The following is a 26793-nucleotide window of genomic DNA, read 5'->3' on the forward strand; positions in this document are numbered from 1 at the left end:
AAGGTGTTCATGTCATGGCAGTTGCCCTAAGATCGACAGTTGACTGAAATGGCATACTTCATCATAGCCAACATTGCCGATAGACAACACAGCATAAATTAACAGTAGCTATACTGTAGGATTATTCCACATAGAGACGTTTAGGCTGTTTGTACAAGGCCGTTATGACAAGAGGTGAGCTATTTAAAACCAGGATGTGTACACAGTACACACATACTCGTGCATTGGGTGAAGGTAAACCCATGCCTATATGCTCTGTCTGGGGAACAATCTAAAGATATTTGTCATGATCTGACACCACACCAAAAATAACACTTGGCCATGGCAAATGTATGATCTGATTGTCTGCGAGTATGTATGATTATACAGTATATTCTACTACTTCATGCTTTTTGTCCAAATGTGGCCCAAACTCATGTAGTGTAGTGTTCAGAGTTCAGAGTGTAATTTTGGCATTTAAGGTGTCTTGAATCTTGAAACTTGAATATGTATAACAAACATGTCCTCACTTGATTTGCTTGTGGTGGGGGTGAATGAAGCGTTGCGATTGGCTGCCTGGCTGACGGCCGGTGGTGGAGGAGGCATGGTAGGTGGGGTGGACCTGGGCTGGGTTTTCACATCCGCAGGTGAATCTGGCATTGTTCCGACCTTCTGCACTCTGCTACCTGCAGGATAATGGGGAGAAGGGGTTAAATATTGTTTTAAACCTTAAGATGGTATTAAGTTATTCAAACACAAACCTATTGTTTTGCGTGTATGGTACAGCTGGCAGAGGTTTTCACAGGGGAACCACAGAGCAGATATCTCCCCTGGCAAAAAAAGTGCATTTCTCAAACCAGAACTTTTGGTGAGAAAGAAAGAATGAAAAAGGACATTTCCAAAGCAAATCAATGCGTAGCGGCGCAGCGCACTGAAGAACTAATGCAAACTTGCATCGTGTCTCTCTTGGCTGGAGATTCAGGGACTTGGGAAACATACAGTACCACCTGCTCATCCTCTCAGCTGCTGCCGACCCCCCCCCCCCCCCACACACACACCCCCCCATCCCCATCCCTTCCAACTCCCCATCTCCCCCTTCTCTCTCTCACACACACACACACACACACACACACACACACACACACACACACACACACACACACACACACACACACACACACACACACACACACACACACACACACACACACACACACACACACACACACACACACACACACACACACACACACACCGCCGTGCAGCTCTGACATCCCAATCAGAGGGCCCCTCTATCTCTATCCCCTCCACAGCCCTCCTCCCCGCCTGTCCCCTCTCGTCCCCCTGTTAAGACAGCCGGCTTGACAGTCAGTGACAAGTGTAGCTGGATCTGCTGCCGTCCATCACGGCGCAGGACGGTCTCTCAGCAGGCCCTGCAGCGCGCTACAGGCTCCACTGTGCTCTGCCAGACATCCTGGCCAGGACCAAACAAGGCAAGGCCAGCCTGGGACAGGACAGGACAGGACAGGACAGGGAGAGAGAACTGCAGCATGCATGGGACAGCTGTGTGACCGTCAGGAGCGCACCACAAGGACTGTCGACCCATTTACACATATAGGTGCACCAGAACTGTCATCCCCAGCACGTACAGTAGACATACAGTAGCTGGAGAGGGCCACGCGCACACATGTACCTCGCCTGTATTGATCCTAGAGCCGCTCTCGAGGCTTGACTAAAGAAATCCGTAGTCAACTTGAATAAAAGTGAAATCAAATTCAATCAATTTGTGAAACTGTGGCTCACACAATGGCTACTAGCACAGGCACACACTGCATACATGAGTGGCATACAGTAGTAGGCCTATACTCTTCAGAAGAGTAGTAAGTAAGTATGTATTTTGAGATTTGTGATGTGTACTAGTATAGTAACAGAGTGCAAGACATGTTTATGCAGCAGCAGTACAACGGTGTGTATTTCTGAGTGTGCATGTATATTACACCCCATTGTATTTTGTGTGCGTGTGCATTGGACACGTTTGAAGCTAATACAATTATGCATGTTTTAAATGCATACAGGGGCCCCGGTCCTACAGCAGGACAGAGACTATACTAGGAAAGGCTTTCTACTAGGCGTCAGGACCATTCAATAACTCCATCAGCTGCTTCCTCTCTCTCTCTCTCTCTCTCTCTCTCTCTCTCGTCTATCAGCTGTTACTGATCAGGAGACGAGGGAGACGGATCAGCCACCGACCAGTTTGCTTTCACAGGGAACCGCACGGTCCCTGGCTATGTTGGGAAGTGCCCCAAACCCCATCCTTGAAAAGCCTTTCCCCTCTAACCTTATACATTACACGCAAGAGCTGCAGTCAATGTAATGTGGTTCTTTAACCTCCAGTGCCTGCATTGGTAAGACCCGTTGCATAGACAGTTATGCCACTCTTTGTTCTCCACGTGGCACATCCACATGGGTCATGTACGGAGCGTGCACCTAAGAGGGTTCAAGAGCTACACAGTTGTTGTAGTGTTTGGAACTATAGGTCACCCCATAGCACTCATTATTTCCTCATTCTTCTGTGTTCATGTTGTTATCTCTGAACACAAATAAATAAGCTGTTTTAGTTGGTTTTGGCATCGGCAATAAATTATTGAATATTAAAAATGATATGAACATACTCATTATTTCCTCATTCTTCTGTGTTCATGTTGTTATCTCTGAACACAAATAAATAAGCTGTTAGTTGGTTTTGGCATCAGCAATAGATTATTGAATACTGAAAACTAGAAGAAGTGCCCCTCATCAGGATTGATATTTGGATAAAATCTGAAGGACTAATATAAAATAAGTGTTGCACATAAACGGGCCTCCTGGTGGCGCTCGAAAAGGCAGAATTGAAAAATGCAGGCCAGATTTGTTTCCTTGGGCCGTAGTGAGTGTGCATACAACGTTTTACACAGATCGGTGCAGTTATATGTGAAGACGTAACTTGGCCTGTTCTAGCGCCACCATGAGGCTGATTTGAAAACTGTCAAGTGGCATTTCTTCCTCAGCCTACTGAGCCTAGTGGGAATATGCGTACACAGTTTCACCGCAATCGGACACTGCGTTTATGAGTTGCTGCATTTTGTACAAAATGGGCTACTCCTGAAAACTTTGGAAGCCAATCTTAGCCAATCAGGATGAAATATGAGAAATCAAACAAGCCCGTCTTGATCACATGACTATGGAGATCATGTGTACTGATTTGCGTTAAATTGTGAATCTGAAGGAGTAATATAAGAAAATGAGTTTTACATATGCTGGCCTCCTGGTGGCGCTATAAAGAGCAGATGTGAATAATTCCAGGCAAAGGTGTTTCCTTTGCCTCTAGGGAGTGTGCATACAAGGTTTTACAATTTACAATTTACAATTTACAATTTAGGCATTTAGCAGACGCTCTTAATCCAGAGCGACTTACATTAGGCAAGAACAAAAGTATGGGAATACATCACATATATAAAATGCATTTATCAAGAAACATGCGTAAGCTAAGAACGTAACTAGAACATATCTATATAATGACACTATACATATTAAATATACATATATACTATACTATGCTATACATATGTACTATGATGTGCTATGACTACATACAATGCAATTATTGTGCTGTCTACATGACATGCTATAAGTCTGTTTCAAATGCTATCTAAGTCTAAAAAGTGCTATCTAAGGGGGTAGGATAAGTGCTATGGGCCATGATGGAGTCTGAAAAGGTGGGTCTTCAGACTACGGCGGAAGATTGGGAGTGATGCTGCAGTTCTGATTGCAACGGGGAGTGCATTCCACAGTTTTGGGGCCAGAAGGGAGAAGAGTTTGGGACGTGTGGAGCGTTGTCCCGGCGTTTTTAGTGAGGGTACTTCCAGCTTTCCTGCGTTGGCTGATCTGAGTGCGCGGGAGGGTTTGTAGGGTTCAATCATGCTTGCAAGATATGGGGGAGCCATACACGATACACAGATCGGTGCAGTTACAGGTAAAAACACTAATCGGCCAGTTATAGCGCCACCATGAGGCTGAGTTGAAAATGTTCAAGTGGCATTTCTTCCTCGGCCTAGTGGGAATATGCGTGCCAATTTTCTCGAAAATCACACAATGTGTTCAAGATTTGCGGCACTCAGGATGGTGTCTGAAAAATCTGAAAGACCCGTTTCGTTGAATGGCTCTAGAGAGACTGTGTACCAATTTGCGTGTTGTTTGGACAAAATCTGTAGGTGTACTGTCAAAAAAAGTTTTACAAAAAGCGGCCTCCTGGTGGCGCTATAACAGGCCAATGTGAAAACCTTGGGGCAGAGGTTCAGCTGTGGCATCCAGGGAGTGTGTGCAGAGTTTGGCTGCGATCAAGCCAACGTGAGATTAGCTGTCCACAGATGGACGGACGGAGTGCAAAACATACTCTCTCCGCATGCCTTCGGCCTGGTGGAGACAATGATATGAACATTCTTTGCTTACAACGGAAGTCTATGATTGCTTTCAAAGGTAAAATACCCTGGCCAGTCTACTCGTGTGCGTGCGATGGAATAAACTCTTTATTCTCAGAAAAATCTCTCTGACTAAAAACAAAATGTATTATAGCGCATAAAATAACTCACTAAGGCGATTTTCTCAAAAATCTGCTTCTAATTTAAACTTCCATGCACCGATCGATATGGACTGTGAGTCCAATATTCTCCTGGACAGAGCTGGAGGCTCAATTGGCCTCAGTCCTGAGAGTTACCCAAGTTCTGAGAGAGACTTCATGTAGACGTGTTAAACAGCTGCTGTCTGTATTTAAAGAGTGCTACACAGTCAAATCCTCAGTGTTAATGTATCCATTTGTAATGTACAAATGGAACAACGTGGACCCTTAGGATGTAGGACTATGTAACTAGAATGTAGTGTACACATTTAATCAAATGGCCCATTTTGTTACATTTTTACAATCTCAGAGTAATTCTTTCTAAGAATATTCAATAGGGCTTAAGTGGTTAAATAAAATGAATTCTAGTAACTAGTCAAATATCCTCAAATAGAACGTTTTTCAAATTCATTAGAACATTTTGCACTTTTTGACAAAATATCGGTCAATATATCGTTAATCTGTGGTAGCAGCACTCTCCAAAATCGTGATCGGACCCAAAAATATGCCATGGGTCGGGCTCTACTGGAGTCAGCCGCACGAACTTCATTGACACAGTGATCCTCAAGAACAGGAGGGGCGCACCCCCCCCCCCCCCAATGCCAGACACTCCAAACATAAACACACAACAAGGTTGTAGAGGCAGCCTGGGCCAGGTGGTATAAATAGCTTCCATAGACACCCCCCCCCCCCCCCCCCACCCCCCCCCCCACCCCCCCCCAACACACACACACACACACACACACACACACACACACACACACACACACACACACACACACACACACACACACACACACACACACACACACACACACACACACACACACACACACACACACACACACACAACAGCTCTGGCACTGCACTGATGGTCCTCCTTGGTCAAATGTTATGTTAATTAATTTAACATGTGTAGACCATTAGTTTTATGGTTTGCAGCAGGGGTCTTCCTAAAAACAATCCAATGTCTGAAAATTAACATAAATCAATAAAGTTAACATAAATCCAACATATCATTAGCAACGATTAGGTGTAAACAAACATAAAACTGATTCATATTGCTGTGGAACAACTATACGAAGCTGCAGCACCACTTGGAGACACATTGAAAGACAAACCCGTGGAATGCTTGTTATTTCCAAGCTAGTCTCACATCTCGGTGGTGAACACTGAACAGACACTGATGAGAGGATCCGTTAACCCTTTGTGCGGGAACCCCTTTTGGTGTTAGCATTATGTTATGCTTTAGCTATTGAAAAATAGCAGATCTACAAGCTCATAGCGCGCCACCGAGTGGCGCGCTACGAGCTTGTAGGTCTGCTATTTTTGAAAAATCGAAGAACGACTGACATAGAAACATAGCTTTTTCAGAAAACTGTCAGGATGTAGAAGACATTTTTAGAATCTGATCTCATGGCAAAATGGGTTAAATAAGGTGATCTAGATTTGGAAGGCTTATCAAGTTGCATGGAAGTCAGAAAATATATATGTGAATATGCAACAATTTTTATAATGTAGTGGGTGTCCCAGCTTCGTCTCTCTATCAGCTAAGGGTCTACGGGTAAATGTTGGAATACCCCTTGTTTACAATAAATTAATAAATACACCATGCACCAATCGTCATATACAAAATATATTGTACAGGTTACATTTTCTGCTAATAAATTCTCCATATTTTCAAAGGTAGACCTTTACAGATACTGCGGGGGGGATTCAGATTCAGCTTCACCCAGCTGATGGCTGCTCAGTGCTCAGGTGGTCAAGAGGAGCTGTTAGGGACACTTCAACATGTACACTGGGCAAGCCGGGGGTGAACCGGCAACCATCCTATACCCAGACGGTCCCTCTCTCTCACTCAGCTAAGGCCGGCTTGTCAATATATTTGATTAATTTAAAAATGTATCGACAGAATAATTGCTGAGAAAATAATCGATAGAAGCAGTCCTACAAATATAGTTAGCTCTGTCGTGCATTCCCAGCAGCTCCCATGGAGCCAAATCCCACACAGTCAACCTTTCTATATATTAGCAATTACCTGGAATAGAAGGTGACATTCAAATACAATGTTCTCACTCTAATAATAGGCTATAGCTGTCAAACTCTGAGAATAAATACACATAGCAACAGCAAAAGTGTAAAAAACAACAACAAAAAACACTAGAGTTGAGAGAGGATAAGAGAATTAAGGAGATGATAGGAGGAGAGGAGAGGAGGAATGGGGGCTGACGGCATGCACCGTGGGATTATAGACAGCTGTTTAATCTGACCAGCTAAAGGACAGGGCACGCGCACGCGCGCACGCATACGCACACACACACACACACACACACACGCACACACACACGCGCACGCACGCACGCACGCACACGCACACGCGCACACGCACACGCACACGCACGCACGCACACACACGAAACAAGCTCTGGATCTGACTTTTAATACATTAGGACATCTACTGGGTCTGCAACCCCATCTGTGCTCCCGTTGTGCTTTGTGCTGAAGGACAAACCCCTCATGCCAAGAAGATTCAGAGAGACACGCATCATTTAACCCCGTGGTAAAATGGACCCTGTCAATTTGTACATGGTCAGAATGAAACTAATACTCTGTGTTTTCCTGTGTGGGCTAGGCTTCGGGGTAGGGAGGGGAAGACTCAGCGGGCGAGGTCCAGAGGGGTTGACGGTGGTGAGCCGAGTCTATACTGGTGTGTACTAATTGTTCCATTTCCTCCACAGGCCTTTATCTGCCTTTCTGAAAGGACCCCGACTCTGTGATCAATACAAGCTCTGTTCAGGATGTCTGCTGCTTTCCCTCTGGACACGGACACCAGGGCACCGTAATGACTGGCTGACTGACTGGCTGACTGGCTGACTGACTGACTGACTGACTGGCTGACTGGCTGACTGACTGACTGACTGACTGGCTGACTGACTGGCTGACTGGCTGGCTGACTGGCTGACTGACTGACTGGCTGACTGACTGACTGACTGGCTGACTGGCTGACTGGCTGGCTGGCTGACTGACTGACTGACTGGCTGACTGACTGACTGGCTGACTGACTGACTGGCTGGCTGACTGGCTGACTGGCTGACTGGCTGGCTGACTGACTGACTGACTGACTGGCTGACTGACTGACTGGCTGGCTGACTGACTGGATGGCTGACTGGCTGTGGCTGACTGACTGACTGACTGGATGGCTGACTGGCTGACTGGCTGGCTGACTGACTGACTGACTGACTGGCTGGCTGACTGACTGACTGGCTGACTGACTGACTGACTGGCTGGCTGACTGGCTGACTGACTGGCTGGCTGGCTGACTGACTGACTGACTGACTGGCTGGCTGGCTGGCTGACTGACTAGCTCAATGACTGATGGCCGGAATCTTGGATGTTATGCTGACTGGATCGGATTACAGTCTCTCAGTTTTGTACTATGATGAAACAATGAACATGAAAAACATTCAAGCTGACAAGCACACAAACACGTACATGCACAAACGCACACATATACAATCAAATACTACAGTGGTTTGTCATTTTTCTCTGAAACTGTTTTTGGGACACATTATTGAGGACATATGCTTTTAAGTCTCTTTAAACATATGCTTGTGCACACGTGCACACACAAAGCGCACGGATATGAGAACATCGCATAATGACAGGCTGTTAGAAGAGCATTCAGATGCTGGTAGCGAGGATGTATGGTCTTTATTTCACATTGCCGTGTGACTGTGTGTTGTGCTTGACTGCGTGCATGCATCGCATGTGTGCCTGTCCGCGGTCCCACTGGTCATGGAAATACAGCTGCATCTTATTAGCACTAGCTAACCAATGCAGAAAAGTCCCCTTAAATCCCCCCTGTCTCTTCAATCTCTCACACTCCGTGGGGACTCTTGTCGGTGACCACAGAGCTCTAAAACTCTCCCTCCGTCTCCCTCCCTCCCCTCCCACTGTAATTCCCCCAGTCTCCAGGAATGCTGTTGTTTTTAATTTCTCCCAGCTGCTCTGGCTGGCTGCCCGGCCGCCTGCCTTCGCACATCTGCTCCCCATCAGGCCGCCGAGGAGTCCACACAAACAGAGCCTGAGCCCCCCCCACCCCGCCCCACCCCCTCCCGGACCCCCAGCCCCTGTGGCCCTCACATCAAAACACTCTGCCCTGGACACAACACCCAGGGACGCAGCAGCTAGGGCTGTCACGATATCACATTTAAGTTGACTGTGAATTGTCACTCAAATAATTGTGATTAACGATTTAATTGTGTGCTTGGCATTGAACATTGGAACATACGAATACAAATGTAATTTCTGTTTGCCTTTTAGACTTCACAATAGATGATTGCAAAGGCACAAAGGACTTAAATATACAAAGACATTATTGATATATTTAATAATAATGTTATACATGTAAAATAGCAGAAATTGCGTGGCCTATAAGCACCTAGACTAGAGAGTAGAAGCCTGTGTTGTGTGTTATGCTTAGTAGCGGGCAGGTGTCGCGGACCGATAACATTGGATGATGCAAGTGTGGCTGTGTTAAAGCACCGTCTGTACCGGTATGTATGTATAAATGTTTGTATGTGTGTGTGTGCGTGTGTGTGTGCGTGTGTGTGTGTGTGTGTGTGTGCGTGTGTGCGTGTGTGAGAGAGAGAGAGAGATAGTGAGCAAAATGCCTTTGCAGAAAAATAAGTCAGACTCAATTTAATCTTGAGCTGATTTAGGGTTCACAGGCTTAAAAACCCCTCGCTAATGACAGGGTGGGAGACAGGCCGATGGGGTGCATGCATGCACACAGACACGCACACAGACACGCACACGCACACACACACGGACAGACAGGCTTGCTGACTCCAAGCGCATATGTTGTGCGTGTATTATCCCTTTTTATTTCTCAGATACTTGAAAACATGATACTACACAAGCAAAACAACTAAAGAACAAAAAACACAAAGGAGGATGAGACGCACAGCCAGGCCTCCCTCATGAAGACTGACAGAAGCCATGTCTTTGATCAGATTACCACTGTGACAACCCCTGTCGCCCCATACAGTGACACACTGTCTGTACTTTAAGAGCAGAGAGGATGAATATCTGAGGGCGGCGTGGGAGCGGTGGGGTAGCCGAGGGGGTCAAGAGGTGCTACAAGGGAGGGCAGAGGAGTATCTCGGTGTGCGTTGTCTCTCTCCTCCGCCAGAGCTGCGGGGATCCTGTCATGCGGTGTGCTGACGGCTGTGAAAGCTGTTATTGATGTAATTGTATTGAAGTTCCAGCGGCCATCTGTTCTCCTCGGGGAGGGCCTGCCTCCCTCTCTCGTCAGCAGTGAAGTGGTTATGTGCGGCACATCGACGCTGCCGACGCGCAAGCTCGCACAGAGAAAAAACTTCCTTTTCAGATGTTCCCCACGGCGGCTAATAAAACCCAGATGCTAGACCGGAGCTGTCTCTACCTCTCCCTCTCTCATTCTCTCTCTCTCTCTCTCTCTTTCATGAGTTCACCTCTCATACTACTTTCTCCATCTCCTCTCTCTCTGTGTTACAAATCGGTTACACCCCCCCCCCCCCACCCAGTCTGTTTTTCCTCCTCCCCACTCCACACCATCTCCCTCCATCCCTCTCCTCTATCTCTCTCTCTCTCTCTCTCTAGCCACACTAACCCAGAGCCGTTCCTAAATAAAGGAAAGTATTTGTGACATTCAGCCGCGGCGGGCCGTGCCAAGAACAACTCCCCGGCTGGCCAGACGCATCTGGAGTGTGTTACGACCACACTGGGCACTGGTACCGACACTGGACATCCACCACCGCACGCACGCACGCACGCACGCACGCACGCACGCACGCACGCACGCAACTGGCAATAAATAACAGATAGCAATAATAACAGATGTATACGATCACGACGTTTTGCAATGTCAGCTCATGTTGTGAGCTTGTAGATCATTCTCGCTATTGGGCTATAACAGGGCTTAAGCATATCTGTACTACATTTATATTGTACAGTGTTAATTTACAGTAACTCAAAGTTCAATTACCATTCAGGATTGTGCAAACGGTGTATATAAGAGTATCTACAGTATGCAAGCAAGCCAGCAGAATTGAAATGTCTTGTTGCATCAGCCCAGTCTGAGCACTCATTCCCACTTCCCAGTCATACTTGTTGCGGGGTTGTTTACCTGTTCTCAGCCACATGTATATAATATCTGCCAGACAGTTTATACATACATGCGCGTGCGTGCGTGTACATGTGTGTGTGTGTGTGTGTGTGTGTGTGTGCTCGTGCGTGTGCGTGCGTGCGTGCGTACATGTGTGTGCGTGCGTGCGTGTGTGTGTGTACGTGTGCGTCTCAGAAAGCCTATGAGCTACAAAGTAAATCCTCAGTTTAACTCCAAAGAGTGTACAAATGTTACATTTGTAAATGTATAAATTAACACTGAGGTTTGTACTGTGAACAACAGCGTGTATGGACACAATTCTGTGTTCTTGCGCAAGTGCATGTGCATGTGCATGCATGCGTGTGCAAGTGCGTGTGCGTGTGTGCGTGTGTGTGTGTGTGTGTGTGTGTGCGTGCGTCTCCCAGGTCTCTGTGTGAAAGGAGTTGAGCACCTGAACATCAATAACTGCCATGCAGGCCACCTGGGGCCCCACAGCCAGCTTGCACCACGGGCACACAGCCATCACCAGCACAGCTGCCACGGAGAGAGAGAACCGAAGAGAAAGAGAGAGAGCGAGAGAGAGAGAGAGAGAGAGAAACCAGAAGGAGGGGTTTAGGGAGAGAGAAGTAGGCTATCCATGATGGATAGATTGTGAGAGTGAGACAGAGAAAGGGTGAGTGAGAGAGAATTAGGGAGATGCGGTGGAGAAAACGCTGTTGCCTCGGCTTCTTGCAAACATTGACAATCCCTCATTTCCTGCTAATTCCTCTCTCTCTCTCTTTGTCCTTTCAGCCACGTATAGCCTCTGGTGTTTAGCCAGCTGAGAGATCGGCCTCCATCATCTCAGCCAAAGGTCTGTCAGTGACCTCTGTCCTCCTAACCTTCATGGACAACACTTGGTACGTTCATCTTTCTACCCAAATGACCCTATTCACATGGTGGCCATTATTTTCTTACTTATACTCCGGTATGCGTGCGTGCATGTGAGTTATATGTGAATTATAAGTATTATAAATATTATAAGAATCCACCCACCCCCAAAGTATTACATTAAGTAAGAACAAAATGTCTGCCATGTGAGCATGGTCTATGATCACCTGAAGACACTGTAGGCAAACTCATTTTCCCTTCATTTTCCCATTATTCCCTTTCAGCTCCCTCGGTTGTTTAGAGTCAAGTGCTTCAATAAATAACCACACTGTACCCCTGAGCACCTATATTACTGAAATAGCAATAAATAGGGGGAGAAAAAACGGTGCCAAAACACCGCAGCCCTCCCACCCCCTCAGTGTTCACAATGAATGCACTTACATAAATATCCTCTGTGATCCAAACACCTGCAGCATCACCCAGCACCGATTAGCTCATCAGGCTTTTAATTACACTGTTAATTGTATACAGGCAGCATGAGGGGCAGTCTGGGAATAGGGCGAAGGGGGGCCTCGCAAGGACCCGCCATGACAATCCTGACAAACAAAGCAGAGGCTTTCCTGCTACAAACATGGTATAGCTCTGTGGGCTAAAAATAATAATGAAGACAACAGTTCCATGCTGCCTCATCAGCACTGGCAGCATTATCCTATCCTGTTCGGCACGGCTGGTCCTAGTCCCCATACCAGCACCATGTCCCCAGACCCCACCACCAAAATGTGTTGGTCAACTGCGGAAGTAGAGCGTTCTTCCGGGTGCTTCAAAACGCCACTGAGCAACTTAACTTCCATTGAAATTTATGACCAGGGCTGTCGCTCCAGTCCTCCTCCAGTGACGAAAAGAATTGGAGAGATAAAAGGGATGGGTGGGGTGAGATAGGGAAGTGTAGAGCCATGTTAGAGGGAGTTATGTGTCCATCTGCACGCTGCATTCTACATCTGGATTAGTTCATATTGGTCACGGGAGAGGCAGAGCTTGTGGTTGGGGGGGGGGTGTCAGAAGCAACCGTGGGAATAGTATCGCTCTCCTCCTCAGTTTGGGCCATGTGAGCGTATTGGATGTGTGGGAGAGTTAGGCTGGAGTGTCCACACAGTGACCTGCCTGTCAAAGAGCACTGCAACAACACTGTAAACATCCTTTAATCTATGTGTAATCTCCACGCAGACAAACATTCTGCAGCACGCACGCACATGCTGCACAGCAGGCTAGAAGACGGTCGACATGAGAAAGGCGAAAGGAGGCATGAGAATGACCATATTGGCTTTTTTTGTGGTGCTATCTTTCTTATGTATTGTATCTATCTTATCTTTCCTATCTATGTTATATTGTATCTATTGTATCTATCTATCCATCCATCCATCCATCCATCCATCCATCTTATCTATCGTATCTATCTATCTATCGTATCTATCGTATCTATCTATGGTATCTATGGTATCTATCTATCTATCTATCGTATCTATCTACCAACCCATCTTTCTATCTAAACATGCGTATAGCAGATGCCCTCTCCCTGCATCCCTCCCAGGAGCAGTGTTTGAGGAGGTGTATCCAGGAAACAGTGGACTGTGTTCACTTCCTGTGTGACAGGTGCGCAGTGGAGGCTGACAGCTGTGTCCCTCCTGCCCTCTCTCTCTCTGCTGTCCCTCCTGCCCTCTTTTCTCTCTCTCTCTCTCTCTCTCTCTCTCTCTCTCACCCACCAGCTGCAATAGATAGCAGCTCCATTTGTTCTTACATCACCACTGCAGCCTGCTGATTTATGGAGCACAAAAGACTTCGATTTGACCCCCCTCGACACACAGACAACGGATGCACGGATACTCGCACATAATGTACGCACACACACACACACAGACACACAGACACACACACACACACACACACACACACACACACACACACACACTGACACTGTACACTGTACACTCACAAACCATGACAGCTGCAGCATCTGTGTCCTTCCTGCCCATAAACTGCGACACTTAGCGTGCACGTGTCTCTTAAACGAAATGTGTGAATTGCCGTGGAGTATTTTCCTCTCCTCCGTCTTTGCACTCAATGTTGTGTGTGTCATTAAAAAGCTGACACGTCGCTGTCACTTACAGCTGATACAGGAAAACAAACAGGGCAGATTAGTCATTCTCCCTCCGTGCCTCCTTGATGCCATGTATTTCATTTCATTCGGTGTTAAATGTCTTCTCTGTCAGTGCTGACAAGCCTGTCCGTGGCTCTAACTGCTCCCCAGCCTGCCGGCACTCATAGCTCTTCATTTGGCCACCAGGCACAGCCACAATACCCTGACATTAGCCAGGCACAGACTGGGTGTTCTTCATTCTCCTGCAGCATAGGTATCACACACACACGCACACGCACACACGCACGCACGCACGCACACACACACACACACACACACACACACACACACACACACACACACACACACACACACACACACACACACACACACACACACACACACACACACACACACACACACACACACACACTCACACTCACACTCACACTCACACACACACACGCACACGCACACACACACCACTGGAATACACAATGGGACCCACAGTGTGATCATGTGACAGGTTAGAGAGAAGCTTTGACAGTTTCTCCATTTAGCCTGCAGCCACCGCAGCTCCAGCCCACGCTGGAAGTCGCTGAAATAAATACATGCTACTCCTCTGGGACCGCTAGCCGACTACAGGACGCCACTGCTAAAACAGAGAGAGAGGGAGAGTGTGCGGGTGAGAAACGGAGCTAGAACAGAACCAATAACAGGCTAATTACCTGAGCTAATTGACTAATTAAAATGACCGGCTGTCATGTCATGGTCTTGGAGAAAGTCAGTTGACGTGTGTGTGTGTGTGTGTGTGTGTGTGTGTGTGTGTGTGTGTGTGTGTGTCGTGGGGGGGGTCTGGCTTGTGTAATCTTCCGTCAAGCTGTTCCATGCACAGGTGTGCAGGTGGATCATCTCAGAACAGATCGACCTGGTTGTGTTGTAGGTTCTTAGCTGTAACTTATTATTTGTCCTAAAGTTGGTGTGACTAAGAATAGTTACCTCATTTTGACAGTTTTCTCATGTAGAATTCCTAGTCATATTATATGATATAACTGGGATCATGGGATAGACCTCCCATGTACACAGGGATGTTTTATAATGAAGATCTGCAGGATACTTCAACCAGTTTGTCTCATTTAGTCATGCAGTTTAGTATTTTAGGTGGAGAAGGCCGAAAATCAAGGAATAGCCACAAGACAGATAAGATTAAGAGCCGTTCGAACATACATGTCTTTCTATCTCATGTGTTTGGCTGTCAGCAATTCAGATACATGAACAAAATAAAAACATTCATCCGTTTTCACTTAATGTAACTTATTTCTTCTTGTTTTTAGGAGAAAAAAAAACTTGTCTTTAAAAGGAGTCTGGGGAAAAATGCCTGCTAAACCTTTTTCTTGAAGCACAGGCTAAGGAGCCCATAAAGGTAAAAAGCCATAAAGCCAAGGTCGCCCCCGTCCTCCCACGTACCATGACATGACTGACCTGATGTTCTCTCTCACAGGAGACTCTTGAAAGGCTGTGGCTTTTGCCAAAAGTCTACTGTAAGTCATCAAGCACAGCCCCCTCGCAGCCCCTTCCTCTGTGACTTTAGAGATGCAAGGAGACAATATCGCCCTCCTCAAAGACAACTCTCTGACATGCACCTCTGTCTGTGCACTTTAAATTAAAATAACTACTCTTTCTCTCTCTCTCTCAGTCCTGTAGTTAGCAGTATAAAGGAACAATACCTTTATCTGGGGTGGGGTGTACTGTGTATGAGTGTGTGGAGAAAGACAGAGAGAGAGAGAGAGAGGAAGGAAGGCTGGAGCAGAGATTAAGGTCTGTAGCAGTAACTGGTAGCACAACAGCCTCCCATTGGAAGAGAGACGGAACCATCTGTGAGGCTTTGACTCTGTTTCCAGGAGATAACGCCTTTCTGATTTATAAAAAAAAAATACCGTACAAAGATAGAGTGAGAGCAATAGTGCACGTGAGAGAGAGAGAGAGAGAGAGAGAGAGAGAGAGAGAGAGAGAGAAAGAGAGGGGTGCTGGGTCTATCTATAATTCTATATACTCTAACACACACACAAACACATTTGTTTGTGTGTGCGTGTGTGAGTGTGTGCGCGTGTGTGTGTGTGCGTGCGTGTGTGTGTGACGTGTACTATATGTCTTCTATGTTTGCAGCTAGGCTGCACCCTTGTAGTGACGCATGAGTCGTTTGGAGAGGTTTGCTTTTGGGTAAAAGGCCTCTCATTAACTTTAATCTACAGTCAGCGATGCTTTGTGGCTGTTCTGAAGGGCGTTGGGACTCGGAGTGGTATTATCAGGTAGCATCGGTGGATATGAACTTCCCATACTCTCTCTGTCGGTGGTACATTTCGGTCCGATCAAAACGGCACTCCGCGCTACTGCAGATTAGCCCAGCTGTTTCCTGTGTGTGTCTCTGATCCGAACACACTTCCTACCGGGAGGTCCCACATGGAGTGGCAGGGTGGGGGGGTGAGGAGGAAGAGGCGGAGGGGGGAAGTGGGAGCTGGGAGGTCAATAGAAGGTGGGAAGTCATTAGGCATGCGAGTACAGAAAGTGTTAATGGTGGGTATAGTGGGCTGAAAAACAAGAAACATAGCCATGAGGAGAAATGTAAGAGAGACAGTCTAAATTAGCCATTAGTCTCTTTTATCTCAAGTGTTTGACTGTAGCTGCTAGCAATTTTGTTAATTGTGTATTGTACTGTCATCTGAGACACACTTTTGTCAGCAGTTGCACTCAAACATTTTCTGTACAAGTCAAAGTGAGACCCGTTCTAATTGAACATCTGAGGTGCAAATTGGATGTTTACACTGTACACATGGTCAATGAAGTCAAGGTTCAATATTTTTGCGAGAAATACTCAGATGATGCGACTTTCACTTCTCGTGGTCACAGCTTTAGGTTAAACTGTTTGGGGCGATACAGGCAGAAAAACAAAAGATATTTAAAGAAACCACAAAGCATCCACGAGATATTCTTATACTACATAAATGGTGAGTGTACATGAAAGGAAGACAGAAAGAGAGAGAGAGAGAGAGAGAGAGAGAGAGAGAGAGAGAGAGTGGGAAGGAAAGGGCGCACGAGAGAATTTCTGCACACGCATTTGGGGCTTTGACTTGGCCTCCGCCCTCTGCTCTGCTCCCACGCTGTGGCGTCAGCCGGCCAGCCATCCAGCCAGCCAGAGGTCTGTGATTCTCATTCCTCCAGATGTTGAGAAGCTGGTCGTTTTCTCTGCTTCTAGACTCTGACATTCCCCTTCTCCCCTGGGAGGCCGGGCGGCCATGTCACAGTAATGTCAAACATATTTGGAGCAGAGCATTTAAGAGCAGGACAGCATGAGGAGAAGCCATAAAGGCCTACACTGTATTATATGGATCAAAACAGCAGTGAAACCATAGAGATCCAGCAGTGCGATGTGTGTGTGTGTGTGTGTGTGTGTGTGTGTGTGTGTGTGTGTGTGTGTGTGTGTGTGTGTGTGTGTGTATGTGTGTGTGTGTGTGTGTCTCTTTCTCGCTCTCTCTCTATCAGGGTAATTGCACATCATTTAATTTCCTTTACTACATTATAGGATTTGTGTTTTTCTGTTGTGGTGCCAATCGCCGCTGGGTTGAGTATTGATATCAGTCGCTGTTTTTTTCACGTGAAGTCTGTTTTTTTTTTTATGTTGTTATTTCTGTGTGTGTTATGTTGTTTTGTTTTGTGGGGTGAAATTTTATGTTAAAAGAGTATTTTACTGTGTAGGTACATTTGTGATTATTAAAGATTGGGGGACACCACATGGGGCCAGGTACCTGCCTATATGAATGCAAACTTTCACTTCAACTCGGTACATGACTATACCGTCTCCTGTCCAACTCCCATGGCATGTATGTACACACACACAAACAGCAGAAACATCTGCCGCTCTTGCACCTAAAATTAAAGCCTGACCAATGGCAGATATTTTGGGTCTGATGCTGATTTTGGAGAGTCATAGTCCACTGGATACCAATGTTTTGACCAATAGTTTGTCAAAAAGAAGCACAACACATTGCGCCACTCGGGTGGCGCAATAGTAAATGTCCCTTCCCAGCCCACCACCACGCCCACGGAGGTTGTGGGTTCGAATCTACTGTGGTGCATTCGGTTTTGTTGGCCGTCTAGCCGTCTATGCAAACACATTTGACCCGTGTTCTGGGGAGGGAAGCCAGGCGGGGAGGATGATATTGGTCATTGCATGTACTACAGGCTGGGGGAGTGTTGGGCAGGAGGAGTAGGGTGACCCTACATCCTTCTGGTGGGGGATCCTCACTAGCAGGAGGAGTAGGGTGAAGACCCTACATCCTTCTGGTGGGGGCTCCTCACTAGCAGGAGGAGTAGGGTGAAGACCCTACATCCTTCTGGTGGGGGCTCCTCACTAGCAGGTGAGTCAGTAGGATACAAGCAGTGACAACACAGAAATGTGTGTGGAGAGGAATTCATTGCCCAAACTGACTAAATTGGGGAGAAAAACAAAAGTGGTAAAACAAAATGGCTATATATAATTAAAAAAAAATAAAAAAACCAAAATAACCTAAGACTATATGGATTCCTCAATGTCTGTAGTCTTCACTCTTAGCACATGGTGTCAGACACATGGTGTCAGATAAACAAAAGAGGGAGAGAGTCATTTCACTCTTACATTATCAGTGTGTCTGTAGTACACTGTAATAATAACCCCACTCTGGATGCATACTGTAGCTGCTATTAGAGAGTTGCGTTTGAATGTTTATCTTCTGCTAATGTAACAGGGTAGTCCCTTGTTACTGTGACAAATAAAAACGGTTGGCAATAGACAAACACTCCATAAAACAAAGCATGATGGACACGCGCACGCAGACACACACACTTGGCTTTGTTGTGTGATGCCGTTTGTGCGACTGTACAAAGGTATTATGGGGAATTAGGTTGACTAGCTAATCTGATGGATGCATAGAGTTCAATTAAAGGTATCAGCCCTGGGAGACTAGGAATATAACACACACACACACACACACACACACACACACACACACACACACACACACACACACACACACACACACACACACACACACACACACACACACACACACACACACACAATTACATTGCTCACAGTGAGTACGACTCAAAAATGCATTATTTCAACTATTTGTGTTTTCGTCAATGTACTTTTTTTCTCTGTTTTGTTTCTGTGTTTTTTCTTTTTTTCATGTAGGGGGGGATGTGTCATACTGTGGATGTGTGCGTGCACATGCACGCTAGCTTGACATCTTTGGCTTGTGTCAGCCGTTTGGCGTGCCTTGTTTGTGATGGACCAGGTGTCTGTGTTCTGCTGACCACCTGACCAGCTGGCTGTGTGCTCCCGGCTGCCGCCCACCCACGGCCATCTGCTCCTCTCATTAATTAGGAGACAGCCAGCTTCACCTGCACTGCCCGCATTCAGATTACTATAATTACCACACGCAAATGCAACGCGCACACTCACTGAGCATACACACACACATACCCGATGCATGCTGTGTGCCCATTTACACGCATGCACACCCACCCACATACAGCACACACATTCATACATACATACATACATACATACATACAGCGCAAGCCACCCAACTAGTGCCACAGCAAGTCACAGCACTGTCATCTCTACCAGGTGGTACAACTGTTTAGGCACTAGGGAACGCACCTCCTCAGGTCGCCCACTGAACACTACAAACATCTGATGAATGCTTCAGTCATACTGTACAGAACACCTGGCAGTAAAAATCATTGTCCATGACGTTCTTAAGAAAACATAGTTGACAATACATACAAAAAGCAACGAAGCACACAGAAAAATCATCAGTGCTCTTATAGATTTTTAACTCAAAGAGTGTACAAATGGAACCAAAAATGTACCTTGACGGATCCAGCTGGTTCCATCTGTGCATTCTCAGAGTTAAATGAACACCGATATTTTTTACAGCGTAGTGAGCAGGCAAGCGAGACTGCGTCCTGATGTCTCTCCGCTGGCCCGTGGCTTTGGCAGACACCATCTATCTCTTTAAAAAGAAGACAGGTTCCACTCTGTCTTTTCTCAAGTCCTGTGGTATTTCTTCCCCCTCCGTCCACACATACGACAGGTGCCATCCGTACTGCTGTGCTAGATAGGAATTGAATAAACACTCAGCAGGCTGAGGTCATAATAAATGGCCTGCCTTTAAGAGGAGCTACTTAGAATCCTGATGAAGTGGGGGGACATCTGCCTCATGCTTTAGTCGTACCATGGTGTCACACGCCGAAAATAGCCGATCTACAAGCTCTGTGAGCTTGGAGATCTGCTACTTTCTGCACGCAACACCATCGTACGTTGACATATAATTCTGGCTTCGGGTAGCAAAGTCAGGCAGAGCTGGGGGGGGGGGGGATGCTACTGGTGGGCGGTGGGGGTAGGCTATAATGTGCGGTGAGGCTGGGTGTCTGCAGTGCGGTTTCACCTCTGCAACCTCCCATCCATTGTTCAAGACTATTATCAGCTGTTCAATTATTCAGATGATCTTTACCAGGGCCAATTATACAGGGCATGTCCTGCAGAGAAAATGGCCTCTGTGTGTTTTACTGTTGCACTCAGGGAGAAAAGACAGGACTGCTGAGGCAGTTCACGTCAGGGTAAAAATATTGGCTTGTCTTGTTTGCTCAGAGTTGGCGTGCTCTCACCAATCAAAGCCCTTGGTCATGATTTAATTGAGTTTGACTGGTTTGTTTTGTTTAGGTTACAATCATATTTCAGTCATACAGGAGGAGGTCTTCAGGTTGTTCTTTTGTCACCACTAAAATGGTCTCACTAAATAAATGGAATCAATTGTAAACCAACCTCATGCTGCAAAGGCACAAAGATATGTTTAAATGACTGTTTCAATTGAGCAGCTAATGTTCAAAATAAATAATTGATTTGTGTATTGTATGTAGAATTATCATATCTGATGCTGAACATTCACATTATGAAATGAGAGAACACAGAGGGGTAGGCTATACTGTAAAGGTCAGCTAGGGAACAGTAGAGAAACACCATCGCAAAGTTCACCTGTGTAGTGTATACCACAGAGAAACACCATCATACAGTTCACCTGTGTACTAGTGTACCCACAGAGAAACACCACCATACAGTTCACCTGTGTAGTGTATACCACAGAGAAACACTATCATACAGTTCACCTGTGTAGTGTATACCACAGAGAAACACTATCATACAGTTCACCTAGTGTGTACTAGTGTATACCACAGAGAAACACCATCATACAGTTCACCTAGTGTGTACTAGTGTATACCACAGAGAAACACTATCATACAGTTCACCTAGTGTGTACTAGTGTATACCACAGAGAAACACCATCATACAGTTCACCTAGTGTGTACTAGTGTATACCACAGAGAAACACTATCATACAGTTCACCTAGTGTGTACTAGTGTATACCACAGAGAAACACCATCATACAGTTCACCTAGTGTGTACTAGTGTATACCACAGAGAAACACCATCATACAGTTCACCTAGTGTGTACTAGTGTATACCACAGAGAAACACCATCATACAGTTCACCTAGTGTGTACTAGTGTATACCACAGAGAAACACCATCATACAGTTCACCTAGTGTGTACTAGTGTATACCACAGAGAAACACCATCATACAGTTCACCTAGTGTGTACTAGTGTATACCACAGAGAAACACTATCATACAGTTCACCTAGTGTGTACTAGTGTATACCACAGAGAAACACTATCATACAGTTCACCTAGTGTGTACTAGTGTATACCACAGAGAAACACCATCATACAGTTCACCTAGTGTGTACTAGTGTATACCACAGAGAAACACTATCATACAGTTCACCTAGTGTGTACTAGTGTATACCACAGAGAAACACCATCATACAGTTCACCTAGTGTGTACTAGTGTATACCACAGAGAAACACCATCATACAGTTCACCTAGTGTGTACTAGTGTATACCACAGAGAAACACCATCATACAGTTCACCTAGTGTATAGTGTATACCACAGAGAAACACCATCATACAGTTCACCTAGTGTATAGTGTATACCACAGAGAAACACCATCATACAGTTCACCTAGTGTATAGTGTATACCACAGAGAAACACCATCATACAGTTCACCTGTGTAGTGTATACCACAGAGAAACACCATCATACAGTTCACCTGTGTAGTGTATACCACAGAGAAATACTATCATACAGTTCACCTAGTGTGTACTAGTGTATACCACAGAGAAACACCAGGATCAACTTCACGTCCTCTCTGTCAAAGGCCAGATCAAACATACATCAAGTGTCAAATGTTTCTCTTATCTCTCTGATGAGGTAGAGGTAGACTAAGGTAGACAGACCCACTGACAGTGGAAAAACAAGTCACTCTCAAGTCTCATCTAAACTAAACAAATGCGCCCCCCCCCCCTTCTCTCTCTCTCTCTCTCTCTCTCTCAAAAGTGCCATGGTAAACAATAGATTTTCAGATTTAGTAGAAATCATGTACTCATATAGACTCATTGCCTGAATCTAAATAAGCTAGCCTAATACATTTGTATTTGTCTAAAACATGTATTCTGCCTTTTTTCAAATAATAAATATGGTTATGACAAAAAAAATAGTTTCTTCTGTATTACAATACAATATGCGACATCAAACTGTGGCGAAAATAAACAAAAGACTTGTGAAAGTCAGGTTTGTTTCAAAAGTAGATGACAGCAGTTCAAACACAGTAGCTACAGTACATTTCACATTCTTGTTGATTTACATCAATAAGAGACCGCATATATGGTCCACATGATCAATTTTGTTCAACACTCAAAACAAACAAATAATTTGGCGTACAGGCCTACTATTTCTACATGATATAATATAATAATAAGATTGGCACAGATATATTTGTCATGAGATCAAATGGGCCCATACAGCTATACTTACTTTGTGAAGGTCGAGGTCAGTCTGAGGTAATTGTAGCGGTGATAATCCACACCGAATAGTTTCGACAAAATGGTTTATAATATCACCCCAATCCTCATTATTTGGAGAAAAAAAAGATAAAGCCTTGGAGAGTTCTGATAACTACTAAATGCGGTATTCCCTTTATTTATTTTTTAGTTCTATTGAAAGAGGAAACGTGAAGTCACCCAAAAGTATCGCATCTACAGTAAAAAAAAAAGAAGAGAAAAAATATTTAAGTTTCCTTTGGATTTAAAAAGGGTCTTGACTTTTCCGCTTCAATACAACAATGAGGTATTTATCTTTTCCGTTATAGAAAGAAAAAGAAAAGCCATGCAAGGCTTTTGGATCCTTGACGTCTTTGGTTTACAGTCTGTTTTAATGATGAAAAGCCAACCGCTTTATCTTGAACGTTAGTGGTGAAGAAAATCAGAACTTGTCCCAGTCATCTGAATCCGCGCTGTGACTCATTTTAACCCTCTCGTAGAAAACGAGACAAGCAAGCACCAAAGTAGCTCTTTGAGCTACAAAAGAGACCGTCTTTTAAAAACAACTGATGTGCGTTATTATGGCTTCTAGTATTCTTCAGTCAAGTCCACAGATCCCCGGCTGCATCTCCACCAGTGTCACCCACCACAACATACAGTAGGACGCGGATTCCGAATGTGGATCCTCTGGTCTGCGGCGTCTCTCTCTCTCTCTCTCTCTCTCTCTCCTGTGACAACTTTCAGATCATCATTGGATTTTTAGCATACAATCGCAGTCTGATGTTGTTTCACGCGAGCAAGTCCTTATACTTCCGATAGATTCGCGTCCTTCTTGGTTCAGACGTGTAGAAATGGTTCAGTCTTGCTGTATGTTATGGACACCGCACGCTCCTCTAAACAGTCCTCCTCCAACGCACCGATCCTCGCTCCGACAAACCGCTCGTTCGCTTCCAACAATTGGCTTTGAGGTCGGTTGGTTTGGTTGTTGTTCAACTCGAGTCCCCCCCACCTAATAATAACCTCAACCACAATTGCAAAAAAAAAGGCTGACTTCTTTCGCTCAATTCATAATTTGGTTTTTAGTGTTATCTTTCTAATTGGTTCCGAGCTGTGCTGCGCAGTCTCGTAGTTCTCTCCTCCTCTCTATCCTCTCTGTACCCTTCTGTCTGCGTTTAATACACCATCTGGAGCTTCTAACCTCTCTCTCTCTCTCTCTCTCTCTCGCTCGCTCTCTCTCTCTCTCTCTCTCTCTCTCTCTCTCTCTCTCTCTCTCTCTCTATCTCTCTCTCTCTCTCTCCCTCCGTCTCTCTCTGCCTTTATCTCTCAGCCTCCCTCTCTCTCTCCCCCTTCTCTCCCTCCTTTCTCAGAACGGAGCAACAGACGCATACTACTCGCACTCAAGGCATCTCTAAAATAAGGATTTTATTTATATTCATATTTGAGTTATTAAAATGCACCTATAGAACTTAAAATATGTTATGTATAATTTATAGTAAATTGTTTTTGCATTCTCTCCACTCTGAAATAGAATGGGATAGAAATAGAAACGGGAGCTTTCCACATAAACGTAAAGAAGAACGCCCATTTTATGGAACGTTAACTGCTACATGTTATTTAGTTAATCTACTTATAAAATAGATGGAATTGTCAAATGCTACTGGAACGTCTTTCCGCTGTCTACCCGCGGGGGCCGCTGTTTCCTCATATCAGGACAATGGGACGACAAGATCCATCACCCTTAATCAGTCAATCCGAACTGTAACAGTTGTTACAGTGCTACTATGACAATTGTTAACCTTCCCTCAAGTCGGTAGACTTTATTTGAGACAATTGCACCAACAAAAAATAAGTAGGTATTCATATTAATATAATAGGACTATAAAAAACGAGGTCCACCTGATTTTATGATGGTGAATGTGGAATAGCATATATGATGTGTGTGTGTGTGTGTGTGTGTGTGTGTGTGTGTGTGTGTGTGTGTGTGTGTGTGTGTGTGTGTGTGTGTGTGTGTGTGTGTGTGTGTGTGTGTGTGTGTGTGTGTGTGCGCGTGCGTGCGTGCGTGCATGTGTGCGTGCGTGCGTGCGTGCGTGGGTGTATGTAATGCATGTATGTAGGCCTATGTGTATGTATAGGTAAGTAGCCTACATCCTTGCATTACCCATTTAGAGAGAGAGAGAGAGAGAGAGAGCAGGTGTATGGCTCCTCAGCACTGAGAATCTTCCACCTGTCCACAATGGTCTGCTTGTATGTCTCTCCCGCTCTCACCTGTCTCACCCCTTTGCTTGGCTCGCACGCACGCACGCACGCAAGCATGCGCACGCATGCATGCATGCACACACACACACACACACACACACACACACACACACACACACACACACACACACACACACACACACACACACACACACACACACACACACACACACACACACACACACTCATAGAGGGGGACAGGAGACAAAGCTGACACCTCCCTGACCCCCTCCTGTGTCTACAGAACAAACAGAACCAGCTTGTAAAGTACACATACACAGACAGCTGCTGAGCCATGACTCCTGTCTCACCAGCCCACACCTCAGACACTGGCTCAAATATGGAACCAAGACGGACTTTGAAAACACTTTAATACTGATTTAAATATTCTGACTGGATCACAAGTAAAGGAAGGATGAATTAAACACTCTAATGTCCTCTTCCACCAACAGCTCAGAATAAGTTGACATGAGGTTCAGTTAAAATGGTAAATGGTGCATTTATATAGCGCCTTTATCCAAGGGGCTTTACAGAGATTGTGCATTACATTCACCCATTCACACACATTCATATACCGATGGCAGCGGAAACCATGCAAGGCACCATCCAGCACATCAGGAGCAATTAGGGGTTCAGTGTCTTGCTCAAGGACACTTCGACAGTAACTCTGGGGGAGCCCGGGTTCGAACTGGCAACCTTACGGTTAACATCCAGCCACTCTCCACATTGGGTGTCTCTAAAGATTTCTGTTACCTGCTTCCTGTTACCTGAGTAACCAATACATGACAGCAGCGTGTGTGGCAGCCAATCAGGACTAGGTCCTCAGTATGATTCATGTATGACTAGGTCTTCTACATTTCATGAGCTGTTGTTAGTCAGGTTTCACCTGACCAAAAAGCCACAAGCATACTGTACACTGTGTACAGTATCTCAGAATACACGCACGCACGCACGCACGCGCGCGCGCGCACGCACGCACGCACACACACACACACACACACACACACACACACACACACACACACACACACACACACACACACACACACACACACACACACACACACACACACACACACACACACAGTCACAAAGGTCATTTCTATATCACTACAAGCACCAACCTATACGCTATACAGTGGCTCAGAATTTAGTACTTTTGCCAGACAGGAACAATTAAGGTCCTCAAAACCGAATTTCTCTAGTTGCATGTGCCCAGGTCTCCAAATCCCAATTTGCTCTCATCCAAAGGGAATCCCCTTCCTCTTTGACTGATGGTTTCCCATGTTTAAACCCATGTGGTTAAACTTTTTGTTACCTAGCCTCTTAGACCAATATCATTTACCAAAGTAATGGGTTGCACTCAGAATGAGTGAGTTAACTTTTTTATTTCCTCTCTATGTAGGTCAAACATTTCGGCTATCGGCACAGCACGCTGATGAAGGCTGGATACTTAGCCAAAATGTTTGTCCTTCATTGTAAAGACACGGAGAAGAAATAAAATATCACACTCGTGTGCAAGTAAGCAGTGGCTTTAATCATGATGATGATGTCTGATGATGTCAATAACATGATGTTTGGTTTCCTGTGACATGGTTTGAATCCAGGAGGTAAAATACGGTACTGTACAAAGTGTACATACTCCTGCTAGTACCACTGGCTTAGAGCAGGCACGGTACTGTACAAAGTGTACATACTCCTGCTAGTACCACTGGCTTAGAGCAGGCACGGTACTGTACAAAGTGTACATACTCCTGCTAGTACCA

At 45.4% G+C, this 26793-nt stretch overlaps 1 protein-coding gene across 1 annotated transcript in view; it reads right to left on the bottom strand.

The window, feature by feature from the left end:
- Nucleotides 1-26793, bottom strand: part of cbfa2t3 (CBFA2/RUNX1 partner transcriptional co-repressor 3) — a gene marked incomplete at its 5' end in the record, with an annotated part of 53607 nt that overhangs the window by 18220 nt on the left and 8594 nt on the right. The window contains one exon of the mRNA XM_079496219.1: nt 500-665. Coding sequence (XP_079352345.1) covers nt 500-665 — 166 coding nt within the window. The remainder of the gene's footprint in view (nt 1-499; nt 666-26793) is intronic.

Source organism: Electrona antarctica (genome assembly GCF_951216825.1).
Source record: "Electrona antarctica genome assembly, chromosome: 3".
Lineage (NCBI taxonomy): Eukaryota > Metazoa > Chordata > Actinopteri > Myctophiformes > Myctophidae > Electrona > Electrona antarctica.